This window comes from Podarcis gaigeae, assembly GCF_964106915.1.
Source record: "Podarcis gaigeae genome assembly, chromosome: 3".
In the NCBI taxonomy this organism is placed as follows: Eukaryota; Metazoa; Chordata; class Lepidosauria; order Squamata; family Lacertidae; genus Podarcis; species Podarcis gaigeae.
The window spans coordinates 5,306,672-5,331,082 of NC_139680.1; the positions used below are offsets into that span (position 1 = coordinate 5,306,672).

At 47.5% G+C, this 24,411-nt stretch overlaps 1 protein-coding gene across 1 annotated transcript; it reads left to right on the forward strand.

The window, feature by feature from the left end:
- Positions 1-524: 524 nt before the first annotated feature.
- On the forward strand, positions 525-23,535 carry LOC310840473 (cytochrome P450 2K1-like). Its single transcript, XM_083730504.1, has 9 exons — positions 525-795; positions 3,058-3,220; positions 4,017-4,166; positions 4,713-4,873; positions 5,847-6,020; positions 9,486-9,633; positions 21,883-22,067; positions 22,438-22,579; positions 22,959-23,535. The coding sequence occupies exons 1-9, from the start codon at positions 613-615 to the stop codon at positions 23,144-23,146; spliced, it is 1,494 nt and encodes a 497-aa protein (XP_083586630.1). The 5' UTR covers positions 525-612; the 3' UTR covers positions 23,147-23,535.
- Positions 23,536-24,411: the final 876 nt, after the last annotated feature.

Genomic DNA, 24,411 nt, shown 5'->3' on the forward strand with positions numbered 1-24,411 from the left:
ACCTTCTAAATCTAACAAATGCGTGTTTTTCAAATTGATCCAATCTTTAATCCAACAAAGGCAGGAGGCTTCGAAATATAATTTCAAATTTGGCACCGAAAATCCCCCTCTTTCTTTTCGATCTGTAAGTAATTTAAATTTAATTCTCAGTCTTTTCCCCTGCCAAATAAATTTTGAGAGAGTTTTTTTGCCAATCTTTAAATATTGAGGATCCTCTAATCATGGAATATTCTGGAATAAAAATAACATTTTCGGGGAGTATATTCATTTTTATTGCCGCCATTCTTCCCAACCACAAAAGTTTTACTTGAAACCAGACAGTTTACCGTACTCCTCTAATATTTCCAAGGCCGTATTGACACTTTTTTGCGGATCTTCTAAGGATAACACCAAATCATCTGCGTACGCATTCAGTTTGTATTCATTAGTTGCTACTTAAATCCCTCCTATCTCTGGTTTAATAATGGTTAATAATTGTTTAATGATTAGCTTGACACAGTACCTAGCATAATATATATGCTGCTCACTGCAGTTGCAAGACATTGTCCTCGACCAAACTGCACTGTGGCTTTCATTATAACCACTGCAAAAAAAATTGCTTGCTGAAACAAAATGGATTGGATGGAGCCGATTCCAGTGTTGTTCCTCTTTATCCTTATGGTTTACTTTGTTTTGAAACTCGGCACTTTCGGGGAAAAGAGCTCCCAAAACTTTCCACCAGGTCCAAGGCCTTTACCTTTCATTGGGAATCTCCACATCATGGATCTCAAGAGGCCTCACAGAACCATGTTAAAGGTAAAGATTCCAGTTCTTCCCATGCCAAGGCTGAAGGGTACTGGGGCAGCCAAGTCAGATGAGCGGGGTAGAAAATTATTATTATTATTCTTAATATCAATAATACATTACACTTTGTTCTTTTAGAGCCTATAAATCTCATCTCCCCTTTGTGTGCTACAGAACTGCCTCTTAACATTCCCAGTCATAGGACCTAGCTGCAATTTATAACTGGTAATTTGAACAAGGTGTTTGGTGTCGAATCCCGTTTGACTCTGCCTCCATTTTCAAGGATTCAAAAGTGCTGGTGCAGACTTCTGGAGGCGGCGCAAAACAGCAATGGCGGTCCTCTTTACTTTGTGAAGAGGGGCTCCGCGAAAAAGGGTCGTCCGCTGCGGCAAAGCGGAGACCCATTAAGAAAAACCGCAGGCAGAGCGAGCCTGCGGCCGTGGGACTTGGCGGGCGCCTTGAGCCCCCCCAGAAACGGAGAAGGAACCTCGTAAGAGGCTCCGGAACGTGAAAGGGGGAGCGGCGCTGTGAGTTCATCGCTCTTTTCGTGGAAGCAAAGCCGCGCTGCTGCTGCTGATGAGCGCTGACCTTTCTTCTTGAAAATATCGGAATTGGAGCAACATACCCGTGAGTAAGGGGCTTAAATTTTTAACTAAATTGGAGAAATTCGGCTGAAAACGGGAGGCGAGTAACAGGAAGTCCGCCTCCCGACCCTTGCTAATCAGATCAAAGCAAGGGCTCTGAAGCGAGCTGAAGTGCTTAAAAGGGATTGTAAAAGTGGAAGAAAGAGTGCATTGATAGACTTTGCATTTTGAGGATAAAAAGGGAAAGAATTGTGAAATTTATGGACTTTTGCCCTCTGGAACTTTCCCCCTATTTTTGAGCTAAACGGAGTTAGAAGGGGTAACCCCGTCGTCGGGCTGCCAGCGTATAAAAGAGAACTGTCAAACTGCTGTCAAATTGACGACATTGTAGCAGAGACTTAAACTGTTGTACAGACTGAGATACTAACGTTTAACATTGTTGCTGGGACCTCTCTTGACACCTTGTGGCTTGATTATAAGAAACTGGAAGCTTTGGAAACCTTCCTTTTGTGTTCTGGAACTACAAAAATCTAAACATGGGGAATATAGGAACTTCAATGGCGGAAAATAGTTCTTTCCTTCTTTGAAACTTTGAAATACCCCCCCTAGAGGATTTTGGAAATATAGGGCTTTAAATGTCAGCTTCAAAACTTTGAATAGTGCTTGGAAACGTACTGGGAGCCAACGGAGGTCTTTCAGAACCAGTGGTATATTGTCTCGGCAGCCACTTCCACTCACCAGTGTAGCTGCCACATTCTGGATTTGTTGCAGTTTCCGGGTTGCCTTCAAAAGTAGCCCCACATAGAGCACATTGCAGTAGTACAAGCAGGAGATAACTAGAGCATGCACCATTCTGGCAAGACAGTCTGCTGGCAGATAGGGTCTTAGCCTGCGTACCAGATGGAACTGGTAGACGGCTGCCCTGGGCACAGAATTGACCTGCGCCTCCATGAACAGCTGTGAGTCCAAAATTACGCCCAGGCTGCACATCTCGTCCTTCAGAGGCACAGTTACCCCATTCAGGACCAGGAGTCCTCCACACCTGCCTGCCTTCTGTCCCACAAAAACAGTACTTCTGTCTTGTCAGGATTCAACCTCCATCTGTCAGCCACCATCCATCCTCCAACTGCCCCCCGACACTCACACAGGACCTTCACCGCCTTCAATTGTTTTTATTTAAAAGAGAGGTAGAGCTGGTTATTATCCGCATACCCCACAAGTGACAGCCCAGGGGCCCGAACACTCATCCCCCAACACCACTTTCTGGACACGGCCAAGGAAGAAGGAGCAAAACCACTGTATAACAGTGCCCCAAGCTCCCAGCCCCTCTAGACCGTCCAGAAGGATGGTTGATGGTATCAAAGGCCACTGAGAGATACAGCAGAACTAGGAAACAGTTTTCACCTTTGTCCTTAGCCGGCCGGAGATAATCGAGCAGCACAACCAAGGAAGTTTCAGTCCCATGATGAGGCTTGAATCCCAAATGGAAGGGATCCGAATGGCCCGCATCCTCTAGACGTTCCTGGAGTTGTTCAGCAACTACCCGCTCAATCACCTTGCCCCAGAATGGAAGATTTGAGACTGGGTGGTAGCTAATGCAGTCTTGGTTCTGTCAGAGAGGATTTGCATTAATATATTCTTTGGGTATGCCAGAACTCTGTTTCTCACTTTTTCTCCTGTTGAATTCCAGTTGTCAAAGCAATATGGCCCTGTCTTCAGCATCCAAATGGGAACCCAGAAAGCTGTGGTGTTGACAGGATATGAGACAGTAAAGGAGGCTCTGGTTAATCAGGCGGACGCATTTGCAGACAGGCCCATCGTTCCATTATTTCAAGAGCTTGCACAAGGCTTTGGTGAGGCACCTCCCTTTCTACTGGAACTGGTAATGCCTGCAAACACACACTGCTCCCACCAGGTGAACACAATCTGTTCCCAAGAAATGGTTTGTAAGATGAGTGTTTGCAAAGCAAGTCATCGAAATCCATTGTTTCCTGTGGGGGAAATCCTTGTGAATTTTTCAACCCACCTCAGTGCCTTTGACATTGACAGAGTATCTGCAGGCATTAGGCTGAGAATGTGTCACAAAAAGTGTCACCTGTGGATTTCTGCAGATCAAGCTAAAATGTTAAAAAGAGTGGACCAGGTCTTGAATTTCAGTGGATAAGTGGTGCTCTGTTGAAGAAACAAAAATGGAGACCATTTAAAGCAAACCTTTCCCATTCCCACCTTCTTCCCAACAGTAATATTGTAGAGGTGGGGGAGAATGAGAAAGGAGGATTGTGAATAATAGTCACACAGCAAAGTAATGCCACACACCAAGGGGAAACTGACTGACCATTTTCTGCCCCAGCCTATATATAGAAGAAAAATGAAGGAGGCATAATGGAATACAAAGTAACAAGCAGAGTTCTGATGGGGTCCCTGACATGTAAAAACCAACCTTCACTCTAGCCTACACTTTTTAATGGAAAATATTGATCAATGGGTGCTCAGGTCATGCTCTGATGGCACAGCTGCCAGCTCTGTAGTCTGAATGGTAGAATAGCTGGGATCCATTCTCAGTTCCATGGAAGAAATGCAGAACACAAATTATTGATATATTTGTACAATGGCCATGCAGACATGAAACCTTTCCTCCCGTCTATTCAGGTGTAATTCTGTCTAATGGTGAAAACTGGAAAGTGATGCGGCGGTTTGTTGTAAGCACATTTCGGGCCTACGGAATGGGAAAGAGGACCATAGAGGACAGAATTGTTGAGGAATGCAGTGTCCTGATAAAGAAATTTGAATCTTACGAAGGTGGGTTGGTGTTTTCCTCTGATGCATAGCTACACTACAGTTGTTTAAAGGTGCCAAGACTATTGTGTTACTTATTAACTTCTAGAAGCACAGCTCCCAGGGTTCACTGCAATTGGTCTGTTCCTGTAATGTGCAGATTGCACTGCAATAGCTCCTGTGACTTCCAAGCATTTCTTAGCCCAGCTATGGCCACATCCAGCAACACTTAGGTTTAGTTTATTTGTTAAATGAGGTCTACACATAGGGAAGCTGCCAATAGGGATTTAAGACAACATGAACAGACTTAAAAACAATGCCCTTTCCATACTTTGAATTTCTGTGGGGATGTTCAGGGAGGCAGGAGAGGATATATTGTTTAATGATATCCCCCCTAACCTGCGTTAGCAAGTTCTATATCTTAGCAGAGGAAAAAGGAAGTTTTCTCCTGGCTGGTAGAAAGCATCCCATGGCATGCACATTCTAGGAATGTTGTACTCGTCTCTTATGTGTTTTACATCCCACATTTTTAAAAGAATGTTTTTGTTTAACTGTCATATTTATGTATAGGAAACCCATTTGAGACCACCACAATTATGAATGCAGCTGTTGCTAATATTATAGTGGCCATACTACTAGACAAGCGGTTTGATTATGAAGATCCCACATACATAAGACTTCTCAAGTTGAACAATGAAAATGTCCGGATCGTCGGAAGCTTTTCAGTCATGGTAATCTATCTTTTACAATTAAAACAAACAAACAGTTGATTATAATAACAGTGTATGCAAAGTGGGCAGGGCTACCTGTTTATTGTATATTGTTCAGGATTCACTACAAAACACAGAATATTGGTATCTTGAGAAACCTGGTGGTGATTCGAAATATTTAGAAAACTCACACGGCACAGTCATCCCGTAAATATAATAAAGTCTCCTTTGCAGACAGGCTTTCTGGCCTCACTGCCATCGGGACTCCAAGGACAAGGAAGAACAAGTGATAGTTGGTTCCATGATGGCTCAGAAGGGGCCTCCAAGGGCAGATCACCCTCTCTGAAGGCGAACCTCCAGAGGAGAACTGCCATAGCCTACTATTCTGGGGTTACACATAAATTATGCTCTGAGAGACCCAGCTAAGAGTTTTTCTAATGACGAGGCGACGCCCCTCAGAGTCCTTTAACGAACTACCCTTCAAGATTTGGGGGAGGTGATGGCGTTCCTCCCCCCCGATCTCATTTGCATGACAATACCCCGGCCAATGCCTAACCGCCAAGACCAAGGAGTTGTGACGTTGCTACGAGGTAGGCGAAAAAACCAAGTGGCTTCAAAATTCCAGCCAATTAGCCAAATGGAAAAACTCCTACCAGGCCCCTTGCGGCGATCAGCCGAAGCCCATAGCAAAGTCCGAATGCCAAACCTAAAGGGCGGGTGGGTGGGAAATCGCAGCTGCTGTAGAGGAGGGAAAGGGGCGAGCCAGGGGCTGCCCCGACCTTAAGTGCCCCTATGCCGGCCCGCCCCTCCCGCCAGCCGATTGGCTGACGCTGCAGGGGATGAATAGTAACTGGAATCCCCTGATCCTGCGGGGCTGGCGTCAGCCCCGCGAGAGTGTGGGCGGGGTCGTGAGCCCACAACACCCCCCCTCCTAAATTCGGGAGTGGCTTTTTCTAATGACTCTTTTTCTTTTTTCACATTTTTATCCTTTCAGCTGTATAACATGTTTCCTGCTCTTGGTTTTCTTCTGGGGGCTCGTAAGACTATCATTCAAAACAGAGATGAACTGTTTGCCTTCATAAATGCCACCTTCATCAAACACCTCAGAGATTTGGATGAAAATGACCAGAGGAGCTTTATTGACTCATTTCTTATCCAACAGCAAGAGGTAATGGAGTCTTTTAAGTTGGCCCAGAATAAGCGTTGCCATTTTCAATTCATGTTTTAAGGGCATATTCGCAAATGAATGCATAAGTTGTAGTCAGGAAGTCTCACTTCAGAAGGGACCAACCTGGCATACTTCCTACCATTTCCCAATAACAATTATTAATGTCAAAACAAAATAAAAAAATTCCTTCCAGTAGCACCTTAAAGACCCTGACACCAACTAATTTAGTTCTTGGTATGAGCTTACGTATGATCACTTCCTGGTGCAACTGGACTTCTCCGCAACCCTTCCCCTTCGCAGGGAGGTGGGACCGATTCGGATGGTCCGCCCCCGCCACTTAATGGATCCAATTGGCTTCCAGAGAGTGGTAGGGGATGCTTTATCCCAAGTTGATGGCCTTTCAGCTGATTCCCTGGTGGCCCGCTGGAATGCGGAGTTAACCAGGGCTATTGAGTGTCTGGCTCCGAAGCGCCCTCTCCGATTGCATGGAGCCCGGACAGCCCCGTGGTTTTCCCCGGAGCTGAGGGTGATGAAACAATCGTTGAGACGGCTAGAGCGCCGGTGGCGGAAAACTCATTCTGAATCAGACCGGACACGGGTTAGAGCTCAACGTCGAGCCTACCAAGTGGCAATGGCGACGGCGAAGAGGGCCTTCTTCGCCGCCTCCATTGCATCTGCAGAAAACAGCAGCAGGAGACTTTTTCAGGTGGTTCGCAATCTATCAGAACCACCTGTACCACCGGGGCCTGGTAGGGACCCCAAGATCTCCTGCAATGCTTTTGCAAAGTTTTTTGCAGATAAAATCGCTCAGATTCAGAAGGAGGTAGACTCCACTGTGGGAGCAGGGCCAGGGCGGGAGAGTGCTAGAGTTCTGTCTGGTCCTGTTACATGGGATCAATTCCAATCTGTTACCTCCGAGGATGTGGACAGGCTGCTTGGACGAGTGAAACCGACCACCTGTCTCCTTGATCCTTGCCCATCCTGGCTGATAAAAGCGAGCCGGGAAGGGCTGGGCGATGGGCTCTGCGGGGTGGTGAATGCTTCCCTCTGTGAGGGAGCCTTCCCAGACCCGCTGAAAGAGGCGGTCATTAAACCGCTTCTTAAAAAAACATCTTTAGACCCGGCCAATTTGGCCAACTATCGCCCAGTCTCAAATCTGCCATTCTTGGGCAAGGTGATTGAGCGGGTGGTTGCTGAACAACTCCAAGCACGCCTGGAGGAAACGGACCATTTGGATCCCTTCCAATCGGGATTCAAGCCTCACCATGGGACTGAAACTGCCTTGGTCGCGCTGGTTGATGATCTCCGGCGGGCTAGGGACAAAGGTGAGAGCTGTTTCCTAGTTCTGCTGGATCTCTCAGCGGCCTTTGACACCATTGACCATAACATCCTTCTGGACCGTCTAGAGGGGCTGGGAGCTGGGGGCACTGTCATACAGTGGTTCCGCTCCTTCCTCCTGGGCCGTGTCCAGAAAGTGGTGGGGGGGGGGTGAGTGTTCAGACCCCTGGGCTCTCACTTGTGGGGTGCCTCAGGGTTCTGTCCTCTCCCCCATGCTTTTTAATATCTATATGAAGCCGCTGGGAGAGATCATCAGGGGGTTTGGACTGGGTGTTCATCAGTATGCAGATGACACCCAGCTCTACCTCTCCTTTAAATCAGAACCAGTGAAGGCGGTGAAGGTCCTGTGTGAGTGCCTGGAGGCGGTTGGAGGTTGGATGGCGGCTAACAGATTGAGGTTGAATCTTGACAAGACAGAAGTACTGTTTTTGGGGGACAGGAGACGGGCAGGTGTGGAGGATTCCCTGGTCCTGAATGGGGTAACTGTGCCCCTGAAGGACCAGGTGCGCAGCCTGGGAGTCATTTTGGACTCACAACTGTCCATGGAGGCGCAGATTAACTCTGTGTCCAGGGCAGCTGTCTACCAGCTCCACCTGGTACGCAGGCTAAGACCCTACCTCCCCGCGGACTGTCTCGCCAGAGTGGTGCATGCTCTAGTTATCTCACGCTTGGACTACTGCAACGCGCTCTACGTGGGGCTACCTTTGAAGGTGACCTGGAAACTGCAATTAATCCAGAATGCGGCAGCGAGACTGGTGACTGGGAGTGGCCGCCGGGACCACATAACACCGGTTCTGAGAGATCTGCATTGGCTCCCAGTACGTTTCCGAGCACGATTCAAAGTGTTGGTGCTGACCTTTAAAGCCCTAAATGGCCTCAGTCTTGTATACCTGAAGGAGCGTCTCCACCCCCATCGTTCAGCCCGGACTCTGAGATCCAGCGCCGAGGGCCTTCTGGCGGTTCCCTCATTGCGAGAAGTGAGGCTACAGGGAACCAGACAGAGGGCCTTCTCGGTAGCGGCGCCCGCCCTGTGGAACGCCCTCCCATCAGATGTCAAAGAGATAAAGAATTACCTGACGTTCAGAAGACATCTTAAGGCAGCCCTGTTCAGGGAAGTTTTTAATATGTAATGCTGTACGGTTTTTAACACTGATTGGGAGCCGCCCAGAGTGGCTGGGGAAAACTCAGCCAGATGGGCGGGGTATAAATGATAAATAATTATTATTATTATTATTATTATTATTATTATTATTATTATTATTATTATTACGTGTGCATGCACACTTCTTCAGATACACAATGCTGATAAGAAGGTATTATTCACACTGGAGGAGATAGGAAGCTTTGTGGGTGGGGAGGCATCTCAGAGCAAGGAAAAAACATTGGCCCATGCACTGACCAATCAGCCTTAAATTAGGGCTTCAGTTCTTTTAACCATTACTAAGACTGGAAATGAATATGAATTGGAGTTTCTGCTTATCAATTAATTAGCACCCAGAAAAGGAAACAGGTGGTTGGGTGATGACAGAGTTCTCAATAACAGGCTGGAAATTATTTCTAAAATCTTAAACCAATTACTGATGATTCTGAAAAGTTAAAGCAGATCTACAGGCCTGGTGTGCTGGTCCCATGGGTTACCCAAGAGGCAAGGTCCAAGTCCGTGGTCAAAGGCGCAACATGGAGGCAGTCCATAGTAGCTGAAGCTGCGTGCAGGGCAGGGAGTCGGGTGAAGTCAGGAACAGGCATGCAAGCAGGGAGACAGGGCGGATCACGAGCTCAGGCAGGAAAGCAGGACAAGGTCTAGGCAGGAACTAGCAACCAACAATGTTGCTCCCGCAAGTTGGGACTGGGGCTGGCTGGCTTTTATCTGCCCCGAGGCATAGGGCGGCCCCGATCCTCTGGTGACTCGCCTCTCCTGGCCTGGAGGCCAGCACTCCTCCTGCAGGAACCCTATATCATCATGATGGCATAGTCTGGAAAACCTGGAATCTCTCACTACTTAGCGACTGGGGTGTTGTGCAATGATACTTTGGATCATCGGGTCCAGTCAGGTATTCATTTTTTTCTTTGCACATGAAATTTTCTCCCTACATTCGTTTTAATCAGTTCATACTCTTTGCAACCCAGGAGGAGAAGAAGAAGAAGACGAATGCATATTTCCACAACGAAAACTTAAAAACTGTTGTGGCCAACTTATTGGCTGCTGGCATGGAATCCACTTCTACCATACTGTGCTGGGGACTGTTACTAATGATGAAATATCCTGAAATTCAGAGTGAGTGCTTTTAATTGGGTTGGCTTCCATTATTCTGAAAAATCTTAATTCCAGTTATATGTAACTGTTAGAGAGATAAAATATTTATAATTTGCACGCACACACACACACACACAATTGTTCAGTCATAAGCTTAACATTTCAACCTGGACTCCCTTCTCCCTCTTTCTGTGGTTCTTTACATTTCATTTCATATTCCTGCATACTCCAAATTATCTCAACATATTCTTTTAGATGTATATTCCCGTATATATCCAATAGATATATTGAAACTGCGGGTTTTTACATTAATCCTGCCAATGTCTTAGTATGTTTACAGTTTGTTTGTACATACGCAATAAACCATTTCCATTGTTTTCTAAAAATAATAATAATCTTGTTCTTGTTGGAGAACTAGCCCCATCGAGAGAGGGTGGCCCCTCTCCCTGCTCCCGGAGCTTGTTTACTGGTGATCTGCCTCTGGCTGGCATCCCAGACAGACCAGGGAGATCCTGATAGGCAACATTTCCCAGCGTGGAAAATGCACACCCCCTTCTCCCCCTTCGCAGGGGAAAGAAGAATAGTCAGAAAGTCTTTTTACATCTTGTTTATTTCTGAGAGTACAACAGAAAACATGTCCGATCACTCAGACTTCTCTCTGAGCGAGAGACAAAGACTTCCTTTACATACGCAACAGGAAGGTCTCATATTACACACTGAACAAAGACTTGTGTAGCCTGTGAACTTACGGGAAGATTCTTTCCCACAGCTAGTCACATCACATGATGTAAACAAGCTGGCTGTTTGCAGCTGTGTTGTTCTCTTATTGTAACATCCTCCCCCATATGAATCAACATTAGGTGCGAACAAAGCTTGATCCAGAGAAGAAAACAAACAGTTGTTATACACGTAACAATCCCCTGTTGTTTCAGTTCCACCTTTGGAACTACCCGCCATTGGTTTCACCAGTGTAACTCTCTGGTTGTCTGTTTTCCAAGGAATGAATGCTTCTGCATTACCTTGGCTAGGGAAGGTTGTGTTACGCTTTGCAACTCCCAGTTGTGTCTTTGTCTCTGACTTAGACACACCTTTAACTTGTCTAGAGTTGTCAACAATAGTAACACATGAAACAGCTGAGTTAGCAAACTCTCAAGAATATCTCTTGGGTGGTACGCCCTTTGTAACCTTCTCAGACCTGCGTATGAGGTGCTGATCCTCTTTGCTGACTGGTTCATCCTCAGGACCTTTGGGAGAACCACGCCCAACAGTAAACAATGGTTCAGGCACTGGTTCAGCCTTAACCTGTGTAGGTCTAGACATTGTGTGAGAACCTCTCTCAATGACTGTGTCAACAGAACTCTATGAGCTTTCTGTGTCACCAGAAAAATCAGAAAAATCAGAATCATCATCTGAATTGTCATCAGTGGGAAATGTGTGAAAAACCTCTCTCTCCTGTCCAGGAACTTTGTGAGAATCACCTTACCAGATTCAGACAAAATTACTCTGTAGAGACCCTTTTCATAACCCACAAAAATGCCTTTTGCATTCTTAATTCCATCTGGAGTTTCTGTATTTACGTGAGATCCAAAAACCTTAAAATGTGTTACAGGAGGTTTCCTTCGGAATAGCTTCTCAAAAGGAGAACTTTCCATACCTTTTGAAACCTTTCTCACCCAAGTGTAACAATAAGAAGATAAAGATTCAGCCCAAAACTCATGTGGCAAATGTGAACTCAGCAATTGTGCCTTCATGCCATTCTGCAACTCTTTGTTCACCTTTACACAAACATTGTTGTTCCATGCAGCTTCAGAAACAGCAACCTTATGCTCTATCCCTGGCTTCTCCAGGAAATCCTGAAAATCCTGTAAAAGAAAAACTGGCTTTTCATCTGTGAAAAGATAATCAATATTAGCATCATGAATACTCTTAACCTTATCACAAAACTCCTTAAACCTTGCTAAGGTTTCTCTAGGTGATCCTAATATATAAATCCATATATATTGAGAAAGATGATCAACACATACAAGATAGTATTTAGCATTGCCTCTAGATGGTGCTAGAGGACCAATTACATCAGCATACACTCGCTGAAAAACACTGTTAACCTTCTTTGCCTTCTGATCCTTGACGTCTTTTGACACACCTGCAAGAGAAAGCATTTTAGACTCACACGCAGTGCAACTATTGTAATCATTTTCATCAAAAGTCAACAGATACAGTCCGTCTTTCTCTCTGGCAGAAAGATACAGCTCTCCATCTTTAAAGATTTTGCAACTCTCCTTATCATAGGACAACACTAGCCCTTTCTTTGTCATCTGAGAAACACTCAACAGATTGAACTTCAAATCAGGAACATAATACACATTGTTTATAGTCAAGTTCAGGCTTTCCAGGTAAACAGTTCCAAACCCGGTCACTTCGATCTCCTGACCATTGGCCTGTTTCACAGTGAAGTGTTGCTTCTCAAACATAGAAAACAATTCCTGGCGTGATGCCATGTGCTGCGTCGCTCCCGTGTCCAAAACAAACGCGTTTTCCACCGATGATGTGGCTTTTAGCGACAGCAAAGCCTTAGCTGGTTTCACCTGGGACTTGGCACGACCTTTGCTTGAAGCCCCAGGCTTTGCAGAGCTCCCTTTAGCTCCTTTCTGCTGATGTGGCCTTTTACAGTGCCTCTGAATATGCCCAGGCTGGCCACAATTGTAACAATGGACAACGTTCAGAGCTACAGCTTGCTCTTCTCTAGCAATAGCAGTGGGGGTGCTAGAACTCAGAGCCTCACTCCCCCTGTCAGCAACAGCCAGTGCAGCTAGGGGAGGTGGATAAGGTAAACCTGCCCCTTTCTTGGCATCCATCTTGAATCCAAGTTTCAGTAGAATTTGCTGCCAAGGAGTGTGGTGGAGTCTCCTTCTTTGGAGGTCTTTAAGCAGAGGCTTGACAACCATATGTCAGGAGTGCTCTGATGGTGTTTCCTGCTTGGCAGGGGGTTGGACTCGATGGCCCTTGTGGTCTCTTCCAACTCTATGATTCTATGATTCTATCAGCAGCGAGCTGAAAAATCCAAAAGTCTATTGGGCTGTTTACAAGCTGCTAGCACCTGGCAGCTAGCTCAGCTTGGAAAGTCCCTTCCAACAGTCTGTGAGATAGCAAGCAAACGCTGACATTCCAACAGCTATTTTCAGCCTCTGAGCCTTGCTTTCACTCCAGCTTGCTTTTCTCTTTACCTTTGAAGCTAACTAGCTCATAAATTAGCTCAAAAAGTACTCACGAATTCTTTGGCATGGAACGGCAGTTTTATCAGCTCCCCTGGAATGTGAAGAATGTGGCTCTCTTTCTCTCTCTTTTTTTAAATAATGTGGGCAGGTAGTCCCTCCCCTACCTGGCCTGGTCTCCTTGGCAACACTTCCCCCAGGCGGGATTGGACAACTGACTGAGGTAGGTGGACACTTCCAGGTATCCCACCTGGGGGAAGGCGAAGCCAAGCCTGTGCTGATGGAGCCACTCCAGATCCAGGGGCTGCGCGCGTCCACGCAAAGGGCGCCCCCCATTTTATGTGGGGAGCGGTCATTTTCAGTTCATCATATATCATTTCCCAGTAAACTTTAACCCTATTACAAGCCCACCACATATGAAAAATAGTACCTTCTTTCTCTTTACGTTTCCAGCACATAGTCAGTTCGGATTTATACATTTTAGCCAATTTACTAGGTGTCAGGTACCATCTATGTAACATTTTCATATAGTTGTCTCTTAAACTATAACATTCTGTAAATTTTATATCCACATTTGATAAACTTTCCCATGCCTCCATTTCTATATTATTACTAATATCTATTGCCCAGTGTATCATTGAAGATTTCACTTGTTCGTCCTTTGTCTCCCATTCCAATAAGATCTTATACATTTTAGATATCACTTTAACATTACAGTTTAACCGGTCTCTTTCCAGTTGTGATGCTTGTTCCCCAACCCCCCGCTTCATATCCCTTTTAAATACTTCATTCAAATGATGATATTGTAACCATGTTGTTAACATCTCTGATAAATCTTTTTAAAAAGTTAATTTACCGGTAAATTCTCCAAAAGTGAAAGCCATAGTGGTGTTTTGGTCTCCAACAGGTTTTTATACTTATCCCATACTCTATACATTTTTTTCCTAATTATATGGTTTGTAAAACCTTTATGTACTTTCACATTTTCTTACCTCACATAAGCGTGCCAACCAAAAATATTATCATGACCTTCCCAATCTGAAATATGTGGATTATTCAATAACAATCATTCCCTCAAACAGCATAGACAAGGTGCTTCATAACAGAATCTTATATGCGGCAGGAAAAAACCTCCTTTCTCTTTCATCTGTCAATTTTTTATGTTTTATTTGTTTTACTCTTATTTTTCCTTGCCAGATATATTTAGAAATATATTTTTGCCATTTGTTGAAACAATTTGTCGTGCCGATCACTGGTATTGATTGATCACTGGTATTGGTTTTTTGTAGGGGAGCTATTGGGTGGTTGTTTTTATTTTGATTATGTATTTATGGTTTTCTATTTCTGTGAATAATAAGATTAAACAAAAAGAATATTATCAGTAATACATCCATTTTAATGGTTGAAGTAATGAAAGTTTCATTCTACTCCATATTTGCATATTTATTTTAATATCCTCCCAAGTTTTTAAATAATTATCCTTATACAAATTTATATTCTTGCTCTTAACCACACACCCAAAATATTTAATCTTCTTTTCACTCTTTAAGATAGATAAACTTTGTAATTTATTTTTACCCTCATCATTCATATTTTTTACCAGGAGTTTAGTTTTATCTTTATTAATTTAAAGATCTGCTATTTCTAAAAATAAAATAAAAAATCTTTTCCAATGCCTTTGGGATTGACTCTATTGGTTCCTCAACAAATATAACCACATTATCTGCAAAAGCTAATATTATATTATATTATATTATATTATATTATATTATATTATATTATATTATATTTCCGCTTTTATTCCCGCTTTTTATTATTATTACGTCTTATTCTTTGTGCCAAAACTTCTAAAACTATTATAAACAATGAAGGTGACAGTGGGCAACCATGTCTACTTCCTTTAGTTATTTTACAATTCTCAGGCACTACATTACTTACTGATGCATCAGTATATATTGCCTTAACTCCTTTTATAAAACTGTCTCCACAAACCATATATTCCAAAGCCTTAAACATATAAATCCCAGGAGACATTGTCAAATGCTTTCTCGGAGTCTAAATGCTTTCTCTTTTAATACAGTTTTCAACCCATTAGCTAATATGTCTGCAAACAGTTTATAATCCTTATCCAACATCAAAATAGGTCGATAGCTCTTAACCAGCTTTAGATCTCTATTTTGTTTATGACTCAAAGTTATGTGTACACTCTTCTGGGATTTGGGTAACTCTCCTGTATTCAAAGTTATAGTCATAATATCTTTTAAAGGTTGCATTCGGTATTCTTGTAATTTTTTAATAATGTATTGCTGAAACTCCATCAGGTCCGGGTGCCTTCCCTAATTTTGCCTGTAAAATTACTTGCTGTAAAACCATCATTGTGACAGCTCTATTCAGAAATGACATTTTAACTTTTGGTATCTTAAGCAGTCTGTTGTCTTCTAAATATTTACCCATTTCTTCTACCTTAACTCATTTGCCTTAATATGGTGCGGTATAAAAACTCACAAATTGATCTATTATTTTTTTCAGATTTACCACACTCTACCTCCTACATTTATTCTATCAATGCAGTTTTTTATTCTTTCTTCTTTATTTGCCAAGCTAATAGTTTCCCTGTTTCTTGGAGGCATATAACTTCCAAGTTTAACTTCTTTACAACTTGATCAATTTTATTCCATTAGTCTTATTATTTTGCTTATTTACATTCCCAGTTAGAATTCTCAAAGCCATCTTGTTCGATATTTATTTCTCTTTCACCTCCACCTCTGTTGAATCTTCCTCTTCCTGTCCAGCGTCCAGTTCAAATGCTCTTTCCCCAGCTAACTCTTTCCCATATTTTGTCCAGAATTTGTCAGGGTCCGGAGGATCCAAGATCTTTGTTTTTGACCTTTATATGTAAAAGATACCACTTCAGAATATTCCCAGCAGTGATATTTTAATAATCATTCTGGATGCATATCTCTGTGATGGCCTGGGATTCCGATTCAGAGGACGAACCAGAGGAATCCCAGCCGGCACAGGAGTCCCCGCCTCCAGGGCTGGCTGAACTGGGGCAAGGCCTAGATGCTGAAGAGCCTGCACCTGTGGCAGAGCACCAGGAGCTGGCCCCAGGTGAAACCCTTCTGGCCCCAGAGGGGCTTGAGGACTCAGTGGCTACAGGTGAGTCTCCTCCAGGGCCCAGTAACCCTTCGGCCTCTCCTGATCTGCAGAGGCTTAGGGCAGAGAGGCGAAGGGAACTGGTTGCTCCCAGGAGGAGTGCTCGCCTTAAGGTCAGAGGAGGCGGGGCTCCTGGGGGCCGGGACCGCCCCTGGCCTTAGAAGAGGATAAAAGCCCAGTCAGCCCGGCCCCAGGTTGCGGGAGCAACGTCGTTGTTGGCCTCGGACCTTCCTGTGTTCCTGATCCCTGCTCGGCCTCCTGTTCCTGACCATCCGGTGCTCCTGTTCCCTGCTCGGCCTCCTGTTCCTGACCATCCGGTGTTCCTGTTCCCTGCTCGGCCTCCTGTTCCAGCGTTCCTGTTCCCCGCCCGGCTCTCCGCCTCAGACCTCGCCCCTCTTCGTGTGGACTCGGCTTACGCCCACGGTACCTTACCCCCGGGTCCAGCACAGTTTGCTCCCGCCTCACCCGCACTCCCCCTTCGTTGGGGTGCGTTCGGGAAGAGCCAGAGGCCATGGCTGACCAGGCAGCTGCGCTGGTGGCTTTGGCCCAGGAGAACCAGGCCTTGACTCACACCGTGCAGCAGCTCAGCGACGCGGTTACGACGCTTCAGCAGCGCTTGGAAGCCCTACCGGCTCCTGGGGCCGACGCCCCGGCTCCTGGCAAGTACCCAGTGGCTTTGCCTGAGAAATTTGATGGGGCCCCGGCCAGCTTTCCCATGTTCCTTGCCCAGGCCAAGTTGTACATTCAGGGGCGAGCCCGGAACTTCCCTGACGACCGCACCAAGGTGCATTTTTTAATCAGTTTGTTAAAGGACCAGGCGGCCAAGTGGGCTTTGCCACTGCTCCGGCAAGACTCTCCTTTGCTAACGGACTATGTTGGGTTTTGTAACCACTTAGAGACTGTGTTTGGTAACCCTCTGAAGGAGAGCCAAGCCAATCGGGCGATTCGTCGGTTGAGACAGGACAAGTCCACAGCCGCCGCCTACGCCACAGAATTTCGGCTGTTGGCACAAGACTTGTCTTGGAATGACTCTGCACTACGGGACCAGTATCTTGAGGGACTGTCGGACGAGATACTGGACCAGTTGGCCATGATGGATCATGCCACCATGCTGGACGCCCTCATTCAGCGGAGCCTGCAGATAGACGATCGGTTTGAGGACCGTCGCCAGGCCCGGGATCGCCAGCACTCCCGGCTCCTGGCGCCAGTGCTTCCCAGCAGGTCCACGCCCACAGCCGAGTTGCCAGTCGAGCCAACGCAGCTCGGGGCTGCGCGACCTCGCCTCTCCCCCTCGGAGAAGTCGCGGCGTCGGGAGGGGAACCTGTGTCTTTACTGCGGTGGGAGTGGACATTATGCCCGTTCCTGTCCCAAGAAGATACCAGTCGCAGGGAGACCGCCAACCTCGGTAGCCGAAGGCCCTAGCAACATGGGGTCCCAAACCATGCAAGAAGGGCCCTCACCAGTGGAATTGCGACATCTCATGGTACCGGTGCGTCTCTACCCTCCAGGTGGGCCCTGGATTCTTACTCATGCTTTGGTAGATTCAGGAGCAACCCGCTCCTATATGGACGCTGCTTTTGCTGCCCATCATCAGGTGCCACTTCGGAACAAGCCAGAACCGGTCCAGGTGGAAGCAATTGACGGACGGCTTCTGCGTTCAGGTGCCGTTACTCAGGAGACCCAGCCCCTGGTCCTGTGTCTCCAGCAGCACCGGGAGTTGCGAACTTTGGACATTGCCTCTATGCCCCGGTTCCCCCTAGTGCTCGGGATGGACTGGCTGGAAGCTCACAATGGGTCAAACGGACTGTGCACTTCCCAGACCCATGTTCCCATGCTCAATCCGAGACGCTGGCGGCCGCGCCCACGGAGGAGGCAGCACCCACGCTCCCAACCGTGTACCAGGACTACCAGGACGTGTTCGAGGAACGGGGGGCAGACCAGCTGCCGCCGCATCGGCCTTTTGACTGCGGCATAGACCTCCAGCCCGGAGCGCCCTTACCAGTGAGTCGCTTATATTCTCTAACTGAGCCAGAGCGCGAGGCTTTGCAGGACTTATTGCGCAAGAACCTGGAGCGTGGGTTCATTAGGCCTTCCACCTCGCCTACCGTGGCACCAGTGCTCTTTGTTAAGAAGAAATGTGGGGAACTCCGCCCTTGCCATGATTACCGAGCCCTGAACAAAATTACCATCCCAGACCGGTACCCCTTGCCCCTTATCTCGGAGTTGCTGGAGCGGGTGCAAGGGGCACAGGTGTTCACCAAGCTGGACCTCCGGGGGGCCTACAACTTGATTCGGATCCGAGCCGGGGATGAGTGGAAGACAGCGTTTGGGACCCGGTACGGGCAGTTTGAATACTTGGTTATGCCTTTCGGTTTGTGCAACGCGCCTGCTGTGTTCCAACGCTACATCAACCACGTGTTCCAGGACTTGTTAGACAAGTACGTGGTGATGTACTTGGATGACATACTGGTTTACCCCCGTGACCCGGCTCGCCATGAGGGACATGTCCGGACCGTGCTGCAGCACTTGCGTGAGCACCGTTTGTACGCAAAGCTCAGCAAGTGCGAGTTCCATCAGCGGACTGTGGACTTCCTTGGACACCGGCTCTCTCCAGATGGGGTGCAGATGGACCCTGGGAAGGTGGCAGCGGTTCGAGAATGGGCGGCACCCCGGAACCGCAAGGACCTACAGCGGTTCCTGGGGTTCGCCAACTACTACCGGACCTTCATCGCAGATTATGCTCATCGCACCACCCCGTTGACCCGGCTACTGCGCCCAAAGACGCCGTTTTCCTGGGACAAGGAGGCAGAGGAGGCGTTTCAGGGGTTGAAGGCCTGCTTCCAGAGGGCGCCAATCTTACAACATCCTGACCCCTCTCGACCCTTTGTGGTGGAGACCGACGCTTCCAGTACGGCTCTCGGTGCCGTCTTGTCTCAACAGAGTGGACCAGCAGCGCCACTCTTACCCTGTGCCTTCTATTCCCGCCAGCTCCTACCAGCAGAGCGTAACTATACTGTGTGGGAGCGGGAACTACTGGCCATCAAGGTGGCATTTGAGGTCTGGCGCCACCATCTTGAGGGGGCACGACATCCGGTGGAGGTGAGAACCGACCACCGGAACCTGGAGTACCTCCAGACCACCCGCAAGCTGAACCAAAGACAGATCCGGTGGGCATTGTTCTTTTCCCGGTTCCAGTTCCGGATCCGCTACATCCCTAGCTCTCAGAACCAGAAGGCGGATGCCCTGTCCCGGAAACCTGAAGACAACGCAGACACGGTACAGCAAGCAGAACCCACCACGATCCTACCTCCAGCTGCATTCCTGGCCACCCAGGAGACGGAGCCACTGCAGGCTCGGGTGCGGGAACAGCAGCGGGTCGACGCTTGGGCCCAGGAACGACTCCGGGAGCTGGCTGAAGGGTCCAGCCCACAGTATCCGGGGCTGGTCCTGCATCAGGGCCTTCTGCTGCACCACGGTCGTCTGTACATCCCGCCAGGGCCACTGCGGCTAGAGGTTCTCCAGATGGCCCATGATGCCCCAGCAGCGGGGCACTTTGGACGGTATCGGACCACCCATCTGGTCAGTCGCGAGTTTTGGTGGCCCCGCCTGAAGGCTGACGTGGCTTGCTACGTTGCTGGTTGTGATGTCTGCCGGCGCGCCAAGGGCCCTACCGGGCGACCCCCCGGCCTACTTCAGCCATTGCCAGTTCCACCACGCCCTTGGCACACGGTTTCGTTGGACTTTGTAGTGGACTTACCCCCGTCTCGTGGCTGTACCTGCCTTCTAGTTTTCTCCGACCATTTCACCAAGATGGTGCACTGTGCCCCCTGCCCATCTGTACCCACAGCCAAGGAAACCGCTCAGCTGTACCTTCAGCATGTTTTCCGCCTGCATGGCCTACCTGAGCGTGTGGTGTCCGACTGGCGCGTTCAGTTCACATCCCGGTTCTGGCGAGCATTACACCAGACCCTCGGGACCGAGGTCTGCCTCTCGTCAGCCTACCACCCACAGACCGATGGCCAGACGGAACGGGCGAACGCGGTGCTGGAGCAGTACCTCCGATGTTACTGCAGCTACCAGCAGGATGACTGGGTCGACCACCTGGCATTGGCAGAGTTCGCCTACAACAACGCGGTGAATGCGTCCACCCAGCAGACCCCGTTCCAGGCCAGTTACGGTTATCATCCACGGCTGTTTCCAGAGGTGCTGCCGGCATCCGCGGTCCCGGCGGTGACGGAGTGGCTTCAAGAGCTCCAGTCCCAGCAACAGCTTTTGGTGGAGCAACTGCACCAGGCCAAGGAAGCATACAAAGCCCAGGCCGACCACCACTGCCAGGTGGGGCCGGAACTTCGCGTTGGTGACCTGGTTTGGCTCTCCACTCGCCACCTCCACCCCTCTCGACCTTCGCGGAAGTTGGACGCCCGCTTCACCGGCCCGTTTCCTATCGTGGACCAAGTCTCTCCTGTGGCATTCCGTCTCCGGTTGCCCGCAACCCTGAAGGTTCACCCGGTCTTCCACAGGTCCCTTCTGAGTCCAGTGGCCCCACCCGACGAGTTCCACCCGAACCATCCCCGACCGCAGCCAGTGTTGGTTCAGGGAGAGCCTGAGTACGAGGTGGAACGCATCCTGGACTCCCGTTACCGCAGGGGAAAGCTGCAGTATCTCATTGACTGGAAGGGGTACGGACCGGAGGACCGCTCCTGGGAACCAGCGGCCAACGTACACGTACCTGCCTGCCTCCGAGAGTTCCATGCGACGTACCCCGGCAAGCCGGGTCCAGACCCTCGGTTGAGGGGGGGGCCTGGGAGGGGGGATGGTGTGATGGCCTGGGATTCCGATTCAGAGGACGAACCAGAGGAATCCCAGCCGGCACAGGAGTCCCCGCCTCCAGGGCCGGCTGAACTGGGGCAAGGCCTAGATGCTGAAGAGCCTGCACCTGTGGCAGAGCACCAGGAGCTGGCCCCAGGTGAAACCCTTCTGGCCCCAGAGGGGCTTGAGGACTCAGTGGCTACAGGTGAGCCTCCTCCAGGGCCCAGTAACCCTTCGGCCTCTCCTGATCTGCAGAGGCTTAGGGCAGAGAGGCAAAGGGAACTGGTTGCTCCCAGGAGGAGTGCTCGTCTTAAGGTCAGAGGAGGTGGGGCTCCTGGGGGCCGGGACCGCCCCTGGCCTTAGAAGAGGATAAAAGCCCAGTCAGCCCGGCCCCAGGTTGCGGGAGCAACGTCGTTGTTGGCCTCGGACCTTCCTGTGTTCCTGATCCCTGCTCGGCCTCCTGTTCCTGACCATCCGGTGCTCCTGTTCCCTGCTCGGCCTCCTGTTCCTGACCATCCGGTGTTCCTGTTCCCTGCTCGGCCTCCTGTTCCAGCGTTCCTGTTCCCCGCCTGGCTCTCCGCCTCAGACCTCGCCCCTCTTCGTGTGGACTCTGCTTACGCCCACGGTACCTTACCCCCGGGTCCAGCACAATCTCTCCCTCAGTATATCAGGTTATTGTCTAAATTGTTTGTTTGTCCTTCTTAAAAATACATTTGTTAAATTCTAGAGATTAAATTTGTGAGCCTATGGAACTGTAGAACGAGTGTGTGGCAGATTTATGGTTCAGATATTAATTTTAAGAGACCTAAGTCAAAGACATAATCTGAGCAGAAAAATGAATGCTTTTTCTTTTCTTTTCTTTTCTTTTCTTTTCTTTTCTTTTCTTTTCTTTTCTTTTCTTTTCTTTCCTTCCTTTCCTTTCCTTTCCTTTCCTTTCCTTTCCTTTCCTTTCCTTTCCTTTCCTTTCCTTTCCTTTCCTTTCCTTTCCTTTCCTTCCCTTCCCTTCCCTTCCCTTCCCTTCCCTTCCCTTCCCTTCCTTCCTTCCTTCCTTCCTTCCTTCCTTCCTTTCTTTCTTTCTTCCCCCCCCCCCCAGGAAAAGTCCAAGAAGAAATTGCAAAGGTTGTTGGATCTTCTCAGCCAAGGATTGAACACCGAACAAAAATGCCTTATACAGATGCCGTGATCCATGAGATCTTGAGGTTTTCCAATATCGTCCCAACCAACATGCCACATGCCGCGGCTACAGATGTTACCCTTAATGGCTACTTCATTCCAAAGGTGATCAGTTTTATTGAACTGCTGCCTACTATTTGCAATATATTTTAAGGCTTTCCTGGGAGTAAGCCCCTTGGACTTCAGTGTGGGTGACATCTGAGCAGACTTGTATAGCATTGCACTGTAAGCATGCAATCTACCCATCAGAAGCTGTCAGGCATCAGCTTCAACCCATTAAACAGATCTCAGTGGGAAGGAGCACAAGAGTGGAAAACAAACCATTTCTTGTGGGAAATCATGGTTTATACATTAAAGTTTGTCACACTAAAGACATTTCTCAGATGAACTCAAATCTCATTTCTCCTACACTAAATATTTATTGTACCAGAGGCATACACTTTATTTTAAAATGACTCTTGCTTTGCCTTTGCAGGGGACTCACATCATACCATTGCTGGCCTCTGTGCTGCAAGATGAATCTCAATGGGAGAAACCACATAAATTCTATCCTGAGCATTTTCTCAACTCTGAAGGAAAATTCGTAAAGAGAGATGCTTTCATGCCTTTCTCTGCAGGTAATTTTTTTACTTTTGTGTATACCTGCATAGTGTGTGCTTAGTCAATGGGCTTTTTACATGCCTGGAATGTAGCCTATTGTGCAAAGGTAAGAATGACATCACTTGCTGTGGCCATTTGTGCCACTAGATCTGGCCACCATTGGTGTGCAGCCCCTGGAATGCTGCTCACCAGGGAATGTGGCCATCAGGGTGAGAACGATTTCCCACCCCTGCTTTTAGCATTGCAGAATGGCTCGTATTGGGAGTTCATAATTCTTTTAAGATGGGCACTGTGAGCTGTTATTTGATCTCTGCATTTTAGTCTGCTTTAAAGTATTTGGGATGTTATTAAGCAACTGCTAAACCCAGTTTCTCTGCTGCCTGTGTGTCCTTACAGGTCGGAGAGCATGTATAGGTGAGACTCTTGCCAAAATGGAGCTCTTCCTCTTCTTCACAAGTCTCCTGCAGAAATTCACCTTCCAGCCACCCCCTGGAACATCTCAAGAAGACCTGGACCTTACTCCTGCTGTTGGGCTTACAACACCACCCATGCCCCACCAACTCTGTGCTCTGCCACGTTTCTAAGACTCACAAGCTCCTGGATTGCTTAGCCTACCTGTGTGTGCAATGTGAGCCTTTCTTAAAACACCCCTGTTCTGCAAGGGTGTTTGGGTTGAGTTGCCTAGTGGTGGAATTGGTGCGTGCTTTGTCACAAATCTTGTGTTCCCTTTACCTGCCATATTGCCAAATCACGTGAAATGAGCATTGGAGCATCTCTTAAATGAAACCTGGCCCTGTGTTCTTATGACGCTTGAGGCATAGAGATCAATCAACAAATCTGGTTGCATGTATTCCCATGTTAACATATACTTTCAAAGATCTTGAAGCATCATATTCCCAGGTGGATGTGCAGGGAATTGTGATGAAGACGAAAAAAGGACTGGAAACCATGCCTTATGAGGAATGGTTGAGGAAGTTGGACTGCAATGTATTTTGATTCTGAACTGTATTTGTTGTTGTCAGGCAATGGCTTGTTGGCAGGCAATTCCGTCTTCTGTTCCAGCGATCAGCTGAAAATGGTGAGCGGGGAGAGGGGAAGGGCCAGGTGTTCTAAGGCAAAAACAAAGGAATAGGAGCCAGGAATCGACCAGAACCTCCTGGGTATCGATCAGTCGATCCCGATCAACCTGTTGGTTATCCCTGGAATAAAGCAACCATCTTTCATCTTCTCTCTGTATCTGAATGAACTTTCTCTGAGAGTCTGGGTAGCTTAAGGCTTCCCTCATCAATGGAATTCTGACTGGTCATATGAAAAATGAAAATGGTGGAAATGTGTCAAATTCAAAATCAAAACTTCCACCTCCACAAGAGGAAAAACTCCAAATCTTCTCTGCCTAGCTACTGCTCTGAGAGGGAAGAGGGAGTTAATCTCTTTCACACTGGAGTCAGTGGAAGTCTCCATGGTCTCACCAGGAAATAGAAAAAAATGTCTGGTTTGAATCTCTCTTCTCTCTTAAGAAAATCCAGTCACATCCACTAAAATACTTTGAATTTTGTCTTAACTGGGTACCATAACCTTTGTAGGAATGAATTTAGGCACCACAAGAAGATGCATTGCTTAGTTATTATCCTTCCTTGCTCATATTGTTGCATGTCATATGCTCTAATGCCACCATGTTGAACAGTTTCAAGATGGAAATGAATAAACACTATTCTAAAAAGAAAAATATGTGTGAGTGTTTCAGTGGGAGAAAGTTCAGGAAATACTTAACCCTTTCAAACTAAATGCTGTCGTCCCTAATTGAAGTTGAATAATTTCATCTGCAAATGATTTCACAATGCTGCTCTCT